At 46.4% G+C, this 13,153-nt stretch overlaps 1 protein-coding gene across 2 annotated transcripts in view; it reads left to right on the top strand.

Moving 5' to 3' along the window:
* The window catches only part of FYN (FYN proto-oncogene, Src family tyrosine kinase), a 210,169-nt gene that overhangs the window by 174,817 nt on the left and 22,199 nt on the right, over nucleotides 1-13,153 (top strand). For both annotated transcript variants that reach the window (XM_060283318.2, XM_030882814.3), the window contains 3 exons: nucleotides 1,696-1,875; nucleotides 3,834-3,910; nucleotides 4,003-4,156. In XM_060283318.2, the coding sequence (XP_060139301.1) occupies nucleotides 1,696-1,875; nucleotides 3,834-3,910; nucleotides 4,003-4,156 (411 nt within the window). The remainder of the gene's footprint in view (nucleotides 1-1,695; nucleotides 1,876-3,833; nucleotides 3,911-4,002; nucleotides 4,157-13,153) is intronic.

Here is a 13,153-nt window from a genome sequence, read left to right as displayed (position 1 = left end):
ACAAAAATTTATTTTCAAACTTTGTAATTACCAATTTTAAATCATTACACGTGTTATTAGGATTTTGTTTCCTACTGAAGATAAAACACCGTGTTGGGGCAGTTCAGGTTCCGGATGGAAGGCTGTATAAGTAACCAGGTTGTTATTAGAGAGGACGATCTCACTCTATTTAAATTTGGGGGGTGCTGAAACACTCACATAGACCACTTACAAAGTGTCAAATTTCCCATTTACGTTTAGTGGTCAGCCTCTATAAGATTTGAATGAACTCTTCCTTGAACCACTTATTCTTTGATAATTTATATTTTTGTAGGTTGCATGCTGTGATTTTATGAATCATGTTTTTAACAGGGTAACAAGAGTTGCTCCACTTTATAGAATTTTTTAGTTCTAAAATCAGTTATATTAAATATAAAGTTAATTCAAACAAGCCCTCTTTTCCAAGTAGAAAACAATATAATCTTAGTAGATTTTTCTGTTTCCCTTATAGTTTTAATTCAAAGTCATAGGACTAATAATGGATACACATAGAATTTAGACTTCTTTTTTTTTAAATTTTGGTGCTGAAAGAGACTGGAGAGAGAATCCAGTTCCATTTCTGTACTTTACAGATGAGGTAAATGATGGTGATCATAAACCAGGCCTGCCTCTGAACCTCCTAGATTTTTTTTTAAACATGTGAAGTTCAGGTATCTCTATTCTTAGCTGCTGTTTAATTTTTCTTAGCTGCTGTTTAATTTTTCCAGTCTATCTGCTAGAAGGCATTGTTCTTGTGGCTGACCATCAGTAGGCTTGAGGAATTTTCCTTTACTGGTTGAAGTGTTGGCAAGTGGACCGAGAGCTTCTTGCCAATGCTTATCAGCACACTTAGCTCAACTTTGCAAGGACTCAGTCAAGCCGCTCATCCATTGCTGACAACCTGAAGTCTAGAGGTAGTCTCCACACGTCCTCTGTGTGTTGCCATGTATTTTTAAATGGCACACCCCATAAAACAGAACTTAATCTCATTTCTTCCATGCTCACTGTACTGCCTAAGGGGTGGCTCTTGGATGGCCAGTCCTGTTCTAACCCGTAGACTTTCATCCTTATGAAGAAGTGTCCAGAAAGTACTAGGGATCTAATGTACAACATGATAAATGTAATTAGCGCTGCTGTATGTTATATATGAAAATTGTTTAGAGAATAACTCCTGAGTTCTCAAGAAATAAATTGTTTCTATTTCTTTAATTTTGTATCTATTTGAGATGACGGATTTCACTAAACTTAATTGTGATAATCACTCCTTGATGTACGTAAATCAAATCATGATGCTTTACACCTTAAACCTATACAGTGCTGTATGTCAGTTATATCTCAGTAAAACTGGAAGGAAAAAAAAAAAGATGTATCCATCCAGAGCTTTTGATACAAATTTGTAATCGCATGGCTGAGCCAGAAGAGGAAAGTGATATATATCAAAATCACAAAAAAATTTTAAAGAATTATAAACCATGATATAGCCATAGCTAAACACATTTTTCCTGTTGAAAATACTTGACTGAGTCCTTACATTTGATTGTCTTTGTTCAACAAAAAAAAAGTTACATTTTTTTTAAGTTAAAATCCAACTTTATGCAAATAGCTACTCACTAAACAACTTCTTTTTCCATCAAAAGAGGATCTTTGGTTTGACTTGATATTGTGGGGTGTCTGCAGGTACCTGGAATGGAAACACAAAAGTAGCCATAAAGACTCTTAAACCCGGCACAATGTCCCCTGAATCGTTTCTTGAAGAGGCACAGATCATGAAGAAGTTGAAGCATGACAAACTGGTTCAGCTCTATGCGGTGGTGTCTGAGGAGCCCATCTACATTGTCACCGAGTATATGAATAAAGGTCAGGCCAGGCCTCTCGGGCTCCCCCTCACGGGAACCTGCAGCCTTGTTTTGGGGAGGGAAATGGAGCTGCCTGCTTGCTTTTTTCTTCCCTTCTCCATGAATCAAGCATTCTTATCAAGACGCACAAATTGTGTGCTCACTAATGAAAACATTTTAAGAACAGTCTATGACCTTGAATTTGCCCCCCAGATTCTTGAGAAGCGCAGTACCTTTTGCATGCTGCATGTGTCAGGAGTTCCAGCTTCTCTCCATAATTAAAGAAATTCATTTTTAGTATCAGGTGATACAGAGAGCTGTAATAGTTTGCTGTTATTTGGAATGCCAGAGCTTGTGTTAAAAATTAAACTTTTTGCAGGGCTGAACAATTAATATCAGACACTGATCTCTGGGTTAAATTTAGTCTCCCTTTTTTCAACATCTTTTTTTTTCAGCTCTCTTCTTAAACATCAGACGTAGAAAGACATGCTTTTAAAGAGCACATTTTAGTCTCATTCTTTTTCTCTCTTTCTAATCAAAGCAATATTGTTGGGGATAAGGCCAAAGATTGCTTTGTTTTGGAAAAATAGATGAACTAAACAAGAAACAGCCTTAAAAGGCAATTTGTTGTACATCAGAGGACACCAGTGTAATTTTTCCTTTCCACGTACTTTCTTTTAAAATATATTTGGAATTATTCTCTGACAGATTGTTTGTCCTTTGTACCCAGGGTTATTTGGTAAATAACTTTTCAATTAAAGCATGAAAAAAGTCACCAATGATCACATGAGCCTCCAGCCTCTGCCTGTGACTGTTTCAGCCCCAGTGTTCATTCTGAGCTCCTTAGGCTGTGTCATCACAGTGGCTCCGAAGCTCCAGCCGTTTTGTTTCAGATATCTTTTAAGGCCTGAATGGCCATGATCTAATGTGGGGAGCTACCTGCCCCACCCTGTATTCCTCAGATACTCTTTTCTTGATTTAAAATCTGTCAATAAGCTGGGCCAGTGATTCTAAACTTTACTTTGTATCAGGGTCACCTAACAGGCTTCTTAAAATACAAGTTTCTAGGCCAGAACTCCCAAGTTTCTGATTCGGTAGATGTGGGGTGGGACCCGAGAGTTTGCATTTCTAACTAGTTCCCCCGGGGTTGCCATTCTTGCTGGTCCAGGACCACATTTTGGGAACCACTCGGCTGGGTGCTCTTTTCCCCACTTCACTCTTGTTAGGGGTGCTGATTGGGAATGAGATTGAAGTGGTGCAGCCTTTCAGTATGTCCCTCCTGTGACATAAAGGGAATTGAGTCCTGTTTTTTCTAGTTTTAATCCCATTTCTGGTGTCCCTAGAAATGGAGTCACCATAGTTTTTTCTTTAAATGTATCAAGTTTTTATTTATTTATTTTGGCTGCACCAGGTCTTAGTTGCAGCACGCGGGATCTTCGTTGCGGCATGTTTTTGGTTGTGGCATGCAGGATCTGTAGGACTTCTTAGTTGTGGCATGCGGAGCTCGGAGTCTTACCCACTGGACCACCAGGGAAGTCCCACCATAGTTGTTTTTTTGTTGCTGTTTTTTTTTTTTGCGGTACGCGGGCCTCTCACTGTTGTGGCCTCTCCCGTTGTGGAGCACAGCCTCCGGACACGCAGCCTCAGCGGCCATGGCTCACGGGCCCAGCCGCTCCGCGGCATGTGGGATCCTCCCGGACCGGGGCACAAACCCGTGTCCCCTGCATCGGCAGGCGGACTTTCAACCACTGCGCCACCAGGGAAGCCCAATAGTTTATTTTTAAAAGGTAAAACTGCCGCCTTCCAATGCATAGATTTTCTTCTGCCCTGTTTTTTTGTGTAAACCTTTTTTTTTTTAATCGATAGCAACTATTTCATTTAATTACCTCGTTACTTCTAATAAGAAAACCAAATACAGCCCTTCGTCAGGAATTTTTATCTTTCAAAGGAAATCGAAATGGTTTTATGTTTTGCTCATAGGAAGTTTACTCGATTTCTTAAAAGATGGAGAAGGAAGAGCTCTGAAGTTACCAAACCTTGTGGACATGGCAGCACAGGTAGGCCCTGTGGTACCTCGATTCCTGCCTTAGATTTACTGACGTGGGAGTACATGGAGCCACATGTAACGTGTGTTCCTCGGTTTCCACAGGTTGCTGCGGGAATGGCGTATATCGAGCGCATGAATTATATCCACAGAGACCTGCGGTCAGCAAACATTCTCGTGGGGAATGGACTAATTTGCAAGATCGCCGACTTCGGATTGGCCAGGTTGATCGAAGACAATGAGTACACAGCAAGACAAGGTGGGCACTTGAATGAGGAAGGCTCCTGGTCACATCCCACTCAGCCCTTCCTCCCTCCTTCCCTTCCTTCCTCTGGAAAATATTTGGACTGTCATTCTTTGGCTAGGTTCTTCCTTCTTGATCTGGTGGGAATCTGACAGCTCTGCAGGTGGGAGACTGTTGTGGGTTCAGTGCGTGAACGAGATGTTGCTTTTTGGTGCGTGAGCGTCTGCTGATGTCCTCCTGGCTCGTGCCGCCCTCCTCCCTGCACCCAGGCTCGAGGCACTTTGCCTTGGGAGGAGAGGGCTGCGGAAGACCAAGAGAGCAGTCGAGTAGTAGCTCATCACTCCATCGAGGTCTCAGCCAAAAACAGAAGGCGCCGCTCATTGGAGAATTTAGCAAAGGAGTTATTTACAATGGCCCGGGCAGGGTTTAGGAAAACCGACAGGGCATGACGCGGCATCCCAGAGCTGGTAACAGCACCAGAACTAAGAACGAGAAGCTGTGCAGAGAGGCCCCCTCGGGTGGAGACGGGCAGCTGGGGCGGATCTGGGGGGTGCGCGGCCGAGCTCACTCTTCAGCCTTCCTCCAGATCTTCTGCCAAACCCCACTAGAGCCAGCGGTCAAAGGAGCCCATTGATGAGTCCTGATGGGTCCAGAGCAGGGAGAAGACGAGTAGAAAGGGGATGTAGAGGGCCGACAGAAGAGAATAACTCAGTCCCTGGAGAAGCTCCACCTCCTTTAATCATCCCCTCCATCCTGCCTCCTCCAAAGATTTATAGGAATTAACCTCTACATAAAATACATCTCAAACCAGCAGCCACTCCAGTGGGACAGCTTTTCAGATGCTTCTAGAGCAGTAGATACCGGGGAGGGAATTCCCGGCGTTATTTCCTTTCTTCCTGGAACCTCACGTAGTGGTCAAAGGATAAATGTGTGGAACTGAATGTGCAGTTTGCAGTCATTGTAGGTTCCTCATGGAAAAGTTAATGCTCGTGTCTGAAGGAAAGGGGTCACCTTCATTGTTATTGTTTTTAACCAAAACCTAGTCATTCCGAGCAAGGCTGAGCAGTGACCGGAGTGGATTACAGGGGAGTGCTTTCTACTAGAGGTTATCATGGCCACCTCTGTCATTCTTCTTCTTTCTTTCCTTCTTTTTTAATTCTTTCATTTCATGCCAATTCTTCCCTCCTTTTATCCTTCTCAGCAGTCTCAAGTGATGAGGAAAAACGCTAAACTAAGACCTTGCCTCGCACAGATGCTGTCCAAAGGCTAAATTACAGGTCGGTCAGACAGCTCGGCTATTTGAATTTCCCCAGCACGTGGCAGTTCTTGTCCTGGAGCCAAATGCCCACACAACAAGCAGCGCGCGTGCACACACACACACACACCCACACACCAGCGCATGGCCAGATGGTGTACCATATCACTAATCAAAGGCTCACAGGCAGCTTTGATTGGCTCCACAGTCCAAAGAGGAATGTGGATGTGATCTTGAGTCAAGATGAGCTACGAGGGTCTGAAGTGCCCCTGGGTCTGAGACCTGGGCCTGAATGAGAGAGTTTACCCTGAGGCAAACCTGTGAGATCCCAGCTCACGGACCCGGAAGGAGAGGAGAGCAGGTGAAGGTTGCGAGACATGAATCTTTGATTTAGGAAGGGGTGGGAATGGAGTGGGTCGTGTCAGCATCGTTCCGTGTGTGAGTGGAATTCTGGGGCTGGAGGGAGCAGTTCAGGATTTGTTTCTCCCCTTCTCCTGGGCTCTGGACTCTCTAGAATGTGTTGTTAACAGCCTTGAACCATCAATAACTGAGAAGGTTGCAGGGCCAGAGCCCGAGCATGCTGGCACGGATGCTGTTGACAGGGCTGGGTGTTTAGTTCACGGGGTGAGATGCCCCTGGCTGTGGCCCTGGGTGATTGGAGTCCGGGGGCAGGCATGTCAGGAGCCCCTCGAGGCTGTGCCCTCACAGTGTGCTGCTGCTGTGAGGCAGGGCCCGCGGGGCCACCCTCAGCCCTGGCCATCCTGCCTTCCTCCCTGGAGAGCTGTCCTGACTGCCTTTCTGGTGGCTTCCTCACCTCCACCATCACTTCCCAGATGCTGTCCTGACGCCCTTCAGAGGGTCAGCTTCACACCCTTAATTTCCAAATAGAATCCTCCACCCTTCCCTCTTAAAATTCTTTTTTCTTCTCTCTTCCCTTTTACAAGTATCTTCCCATCCATGCCAAACACTGGAAGGAGATAAGTAAGAAGAAGTAAATGAACTGGAGAACTGAACCGGGGGGGAAAAAAAGAAAGACTGGGGCCCCGGGATTTTCAAGGAGAATAAAAGAAATGCTGCAACGGAGGAAAAAGAAGAAGCAGGGGCGTTTACAGGATACCTACCCAGTGCCAGGCCCGAGCGGGAAAGATAGAAACAGGCTCAGAGGGGTTAAGTAACGTGTACAAAGTCACACAGCTAGTAAAAGGGCAGAGGCAGGATTTGAATCCAGGTATGGCTGGCCCTATCGCATCTGCCCTCTTAAGCTATGCTGTCTCTCATCAAGACAGTGATTAAAAGAACAGAAAATAAAAATTGAGAAGGTTAGTCATAAGCTCCTTTTTCCCCTTTATGGAAAAGGTTTTTAAGGGGCACTTCTAAAGTGCATGTGTGAGGGAGTTGGAAGGCCTTCATTTGCCAGCTCTGAGACAGCCCAGCTGTTTACAAAATGCCTCCCGAGGGTCTGCCCTGCCCGGGCCACTTTACGAGGCAGGCAGGGCCTGATGTGTAGCTGCTGGTGTGCTCTGCAGATGGCACGCGTGCTTCACGCTGAAGTTTCTGCGGGGGATTAGTCAGTTCCTCCAGACAGCTGTTCCACGTGCCTGAAGATATTTGCACATCAGGTTTTATGTTCCCCACAGGCCACAGCCAGGCCGCATCTTGATTATGGAAGTGTGGGCAGTGTTCAGAAGCGTGTGCCAATCACAGGTATTTTAGGACTGTGGGTGACCATTGTTTCTCAGCACAGTTGTGAGGTTCCCATGCGAGGCACACGGAAATGTCTGTTGCCCCCCTGAGTGGATGAGCTGGCATTTCCCCCGGGCACCAGCAGAGCTGGAATTGGGACCTGGGTTAAACTGCGCCTCCTCTGTTCCTTTCCTCCTCCCTGCCCCACTGGACTGTAAGCAGCAGCCCCGTGTCGGGGAGAAGGTCAAGACCAGACCCAAAACCTAGGGGGGTGGTCCTCGGCCGACAGCGTTCTGGAGGTCGCTAGAAGTCCTTTGGTATCGTTCATTCTCTGCTACCTCTGTGTGTCCCCCAGTGACAGCAGCTAGATCTTCTTTAGTCACAAACTCTTGTTACGTTCTGTCCAATCAGGATCTCTGAGCAATGACAAAATTAGTTATTTGAGCGCCTTTCAAAGTGAAAGGGCTTTGCTAGGAGCTGTAGATAGAAAGAAGCCAAAGACTGCACAGGGGCAGGCAGCAAGCCTGGGGTAGAACCAGATTTGAAACCCAGCCCTACCATCCACCAGCTCTGGGGCCTTGGGCAAGTTACTTAACGTTTCCACACCTCAGCTTGCTTATCTGTAAAGTGCAAATATACTCTTCCTGCTTTGTGCTTTAATTTTTGCAAAGATTAAGTGAAACAGCACATGTAAATTGTTTGGCGCAGTGCCCAGCACGTAGCGACTGGTAAACGAAAAGGACTTTTGTTGTCATATCCTGGACAAGACTAAGTTCTTGGGGGATAAACAGATGGGAAAATGGGCTGTAGACACATGGAAAGGCTCAAACACCATTCTGGAAAGGGCGAGAGGGATCAAAGGTAATTCCCTGGTGGTCACATGTACGTAATCACGAGGATAAAGTTGCCAACAACAGGAATGAGTGGGTTGGGAAGAAGGTCTTATTTTCAAAGAACGAGGGTGAATTTGGCTTGGGATTTGTAGAGCTTGAGGTGGCTGGAGCAGTATGTCCCAGCCTGGTGCCCAAGCCCAGAGAGGTCAGTCGGGGTGCCTTCACCTGCTGCCACTGCCATGGGGCCTCACCTCCCAGCCCTCCCCACCACGGCACCACCCTTCAGCTGACCGTGGCCTCTCACCCCCAAGCCGCCTGCACCCTCCCCTGAGGTCTGACCACAGCCCCTCCAGCCATCAGTTCCTCCAGAGCTCACACAGACCATGGGAGAATTCTTGACACTTTCTTCATGAGTTTTCAGGAGGCTCCGTGCTGACTAATGTTGATTTAAACATAACAAGCTCAGATAGACCTGGCTTATGTATCAGAATGGCTTGCTTTCGTGGACATTGATTACTTTTTTTTATTGAGCCATACTATACATACAATAAAATTAATAAGTCTGAAATGTACAACTCAGTGAACATACATATGTGCCCCTGAAACCAGCCACAGATGAAGACACAGACACTGCCAGCCCCCTAAGGACCTCCTCATCCCCTTCAACCAGTCACCACTCCACGTGGTAGCCACTGTCTCACCTCTATCACCGGAGATTCCTTTTTCCTGTAACTGAACTTCATATAAACAAATCATACAGTATTACTCTTTGGCGTCTAGTTTCTTTCTCATCAGGTCAGTGAGATTTATCCATGTTGCTGCACATAACAGTAGTTCTTTCCTTTTCATTGCTGAGTAGTATTCCATTGTACAGATAGATCCGTGTATCCATTCTACTGGTATTTCTAACTGAGGGTCTTTATGAATTTAGCTGCCGTGGTGGCGGTCATGTCCTCCTATCTCCTGGGTATGTTCCCTGCAGTGGAATTGTTGGTCTTAGGACAGGTCTATGCCACCCAGCAGGTTTTGTGGCTGTATCTTTAAAGATAGAATACACAGTCACTGTGTTGTTTCCTGGTGGTGTACTTCCCTGTAGGCTGCTAAGGCAGCCTCCTGATGAGGCTGAGGAAGCTGTGGTTGGCAGTCAGGAAGCCCGAGTCTGAACTAGCTCCCACTTACAAGGTTGGTGTGTCCCCAGGCAAATCACTTAACCTTTTTCAGCCTCATTTTTTAGCATCTGTAAAATGGAGGTAATAAAAATAATAACCTCACATAATTAGTGTGAGAATTAAATGGGCTCTCTATAAAAGTTGTTGGAGGGTTGTGAAATATAAAAACCATTCTTATAACCTGAAGTTTTTGTGTTTGATGTAAATTTTCCTTGAAAGGGGTCTTTATTTTCTTACCTAAAAAAGATTTTTAAGGAAAAAGCTATCAGTGATCAGTAAAGAAAAATCAACCTTGTAAGAGAAAAAATATATTATTTCATTATTTTACAGCCAATTCTATTTATCTGGGCAGTCACCATTTCATACTGCCTACATGCCCAAGGGCCCCTCTGACCACACAGCTGGGAGCCGGTGGTCTACTCACCATCTTCTCCAGCAGATTTGCCTTCTCTGTTGAGAACTGTCCCTGCCTTCTTGCCACTGTTGTTTTTAATCTTGTCAAGTCTAAACACCCATCACTGCTAATTAGCTGTGAGGCTTTGGACGAGTTACTTAACCTCTCTAAGCCTTTATTTCCTCCTCTGAAAACAGGGATAATAATAGTTACCTTCATCAGAGAATTGTTGTATACTTCCCTGAGAATATACATAAAACACTTAGCACAAAGCAGATGCTGAGCTGATAGTTGTATAATTTTAGTTAGTAGAGGTACCAATAGTAACATCACTACTGTTGATCCAGTGGAGTGATAGTACTGCGTGCGGGCTCCCTCTCTCCCTCCTTCCTTCCTTCCTTCCTTCCTTCTCTCCCTCCTCTGTCTCTGTGTCTGTCTCTCTGTCTCCACACACACACCCCTCTTGGCCTTTCCTGACCCCCTCCATAGGGTCTCCCACATGAAGGACCTGCCTATTTAACCCTTTCCTCTCCTGATTTGAATCATCACAAAGACAGGAACTTAGAGTTGCTCTGTATTTGGGGTTTTTTGTTTGTTTTAAGGTCTAAGTTAACGACAGGATCATTGTTGAGAAAGCAAATGTCAAGGCGATTTAATCTTTGGATCTTTGGAATGTATGTAAAAACAGGGGCATTTAGGACTTTGTATAAAACTTGCTGTAGGTTAAGGTTTGTGTATTAAATAAAAGAAAAACATATCTGTTCAAATGCTCCCAGTATTGAGGGTTTAAATTGAATAGATTATTATCTGGAGGAAAATTCACGTATAAATTTGACTGCAAAGAATTCATAATTGTTGCGGTTTTCATGTTAATTATTTCATGTTAAAATATTGTTACTGCATAAATTAACACATTCTTTCATGGAGAACATATTTTAGAAAGATTTGTTACTTTAATAACTCTTTGTGTATTAGAAATCCCAGATGCCTGTACTAATTAAATATAATCAGATTTTGGATTCAAAAAGCACAGTAGCCATTTAACACAAACAAGCAGGCAGCTAGGTTGAGAAACACAGTCAGGAAGAAGTGGATCCCTGTTTCTTTCAAATTTTGAATTTCACAATTCAGAACTGTGAATTCAATTCCTGTCCTTCCTTTGTATCGCAGTGACTGGGGATTATCAGACTCAGAACGCCAGCTTTCCAGCTCAAGGGCTCCTGCAGAATTATTAATCAGCCTCTTCTGAGGCCCCTGTAATCCGGTGGCAGATCAAGGCTGATCTCGCCATGAGATGCCCTCCCTCTGCCCCCGTCGGCACATGCGTTTCTTGTTCTCTGTCAACAACAGCACTGCAGTTCCCACACACTGTGCTGTGACCTGAACAGCAAATGTCAGGGGAGGAGGGGAAGAAACCCTTTTAATTATTGAATTTAATCTAATTCTTCCCATGCTAGAGAAGCAAATCATCCTTTGACGAAAAGCAGACCCCTTTCCAGTGCAGCCATTGTTTTAAGCGCTGAGCAGGAAGCTCTTCTGTTTGAACTGACCACGCCGCCGCCCGTGCCACGGTCAGGGGTGCTGGTCACGGGGGTGTCTGCTGAGAGCCCGGGGCTCCCCCGCAGAACGTCCTGCCCTCGGCCAGGTTCCAGCCCTCCTTCCTGCTGAGCGGAGGGCTGCATGCCTGAGCCGAGCCTGGTTCCAATCAAGCCTCCCCGATCCCGAGTTTGGTGCACCGCCGTCATGGGCGGAGAGGGCCTTCATTTGTATTCCACCGCGCACCCGGGCTTCCACCGGCTTTTCCGAGAGGGATGCTTTGTTTACATGCGCGGTCACAGCGGAGCCCCGGGGCCAGGTTAAGCGCAGGGGGGAGCGGGTCACACTGCCAGGGAGAGGCACGTGGGTGGTGCAGACCGTGTTATCCTCGGAGAAAGGACGTGTGGAAGCCAAAGACTAAAAGGAAAAGAAAATTCACCCCTTCCTCCCCCGCTCTTTCTTTTCAAATTAAAAGTGTTTGCACGGAGGAGGTGGACTCATTCCCTCCATCCGCATAGTCCGGCTGCCCCCTGACTCTGCTCCTGGGGGCCGGAGGGTGGGGGACAGATGGGCCTGCTGTAAGCCCTGGTCACTGAGAGCCGCTTGTCTGAATACCTTTCCCCTTTCTCTGAACCGGGCGGTCACGTTTTGTATTCCGTGTGGGTCTCTCTCTCCTTTGTGCTGCCTTGAGCAAAGCAATTGGGCAGTTGTTTCTGAGCGGTCAGAGCAAGTCCTTGGTCTGCGCACCCATGTTTCTTAGTAATCATCAAGAAGGAAGCAGATGGTCACCCTCTGTGATTTTAAAGTGTGTAAATAGGAGCTACATACTGCCAGCAAACATCAAAAATGTCACTTGGCTTCCTTGTCTTGCCTTGCTGGCAGAAGGAACTCCTGCATTTGTATCATCCTGATAATCAGGGACAGACAGTGCGAGTGAAAACTGTCCCATGTTTTGAAGGAGAGTGCACAGCAGCATGGGGCTGGTCTCCCCACGGGAGAGGCACGGGCGGGGGGGGGGCGGGGGGGCCGGGGGAGTGGTGTGGAAAAGCAACCCAAAGTGGTTATTGTCTTCTGTACATCGTCTCTTCCTTCCATTCCTTCGTGACTCCCAACCAGACCCTCAGTGTGACCACCAGCTGTTCCCAAGCAGTATCTCCAACCCCAGTGCTTTTCCTTGCTGCCTAGCAGACTTTGTGACATGATGTCAGACTGACCCAGGCCCAGTGCCCCTCCTGGGGGTGACTGGATTCTGGAGGTGATTTCTGTGTTGAGCTAAACCCCAGACATCCGTTTTTCACTTCGCTCTGAATTCTCACCGCCCTGAACAGCAGCATACAGATGGTTCCAGAGCCCTACACGCAGCTTTCTTACCTTTTGTTCTGGATAAAAGATCGCAAGTGTGGTGTCCATCGTACTCACGCTATGAATCAGAGTTTTTGTTCTGCTTTTGCTGAAGGATAATTGGAATTATTCAGCACTTTGGTGTTTTAGAACAGCAAGCAGGGCTCCTCCTTTCCTCAATTCCACCCAAGATAGCAACTTCCACAAATACCACCCCCCCACACACACACACACAGTTGGTACTTCAGACAGAGTCTTTTTTTTTTTACTTTTTTCTTTTTGGCCATACTGCGCAGCATGCGGGACCTTAGTTCCCCAACCAGGGATCGAACCCGTGCCCCCTGCAGTGGAAGCACATAGTCTTAACCACTGGACCGCCAGGGAAGTCCCAGGCAAAGTCTTCCTGATGAGTCTTAGATCTCCTTCCTGAGAGCACAGGGACCAAACACCCATGATTTCAGGAGATGCTAGTTAATTTCATTCTTTACTTTTGTGTTGCAAGTGAGAGTTATCCTGGGTTGTCATTGGTCACCATTGGGGAGGAGGGTGATGGGGAAAAAAGGCAAGCAGCCCGAGCTCCTCCCCTCCCCTTCTGGCTCCCCCATAGATTTGTAGAAGAAATGTCACAGCCTGCTTTCTGTTCTCCTCCATGTAAGGCACTTCGGCCCCTCCACAGTTTACCTGCCTGCCTGTCCTTCCTCAACTGCAAGACTCCAGGACCAGTGCCTTGCCTCCAGCCTCATCCCCCATTCTCCCGGGTGCTGGGTTTGCTCCCCTCTGTCCTCTAGTTGTCCTGATTAG

The sequence above is a fragment of the Globicephala melas genome, chromosome 14, assembly GCF_963455315.2.
Source record: "Globicephala melas chromosome 14, mGloMel1.2, whole genome shotgun sequence".
In the NCBI taxonomy this organism is placed as follows: Eukaryota; Metazoa; Chordata; class Mammalia; order Artiodactyla; family Delphinidae; genus Globicephala; species Globicephala melas.
The sequence above is the reverse complement of the archived record's forward strand: the minus strand, read 5'-3'. Positions and strand labels throughout refer to the sequence as shown.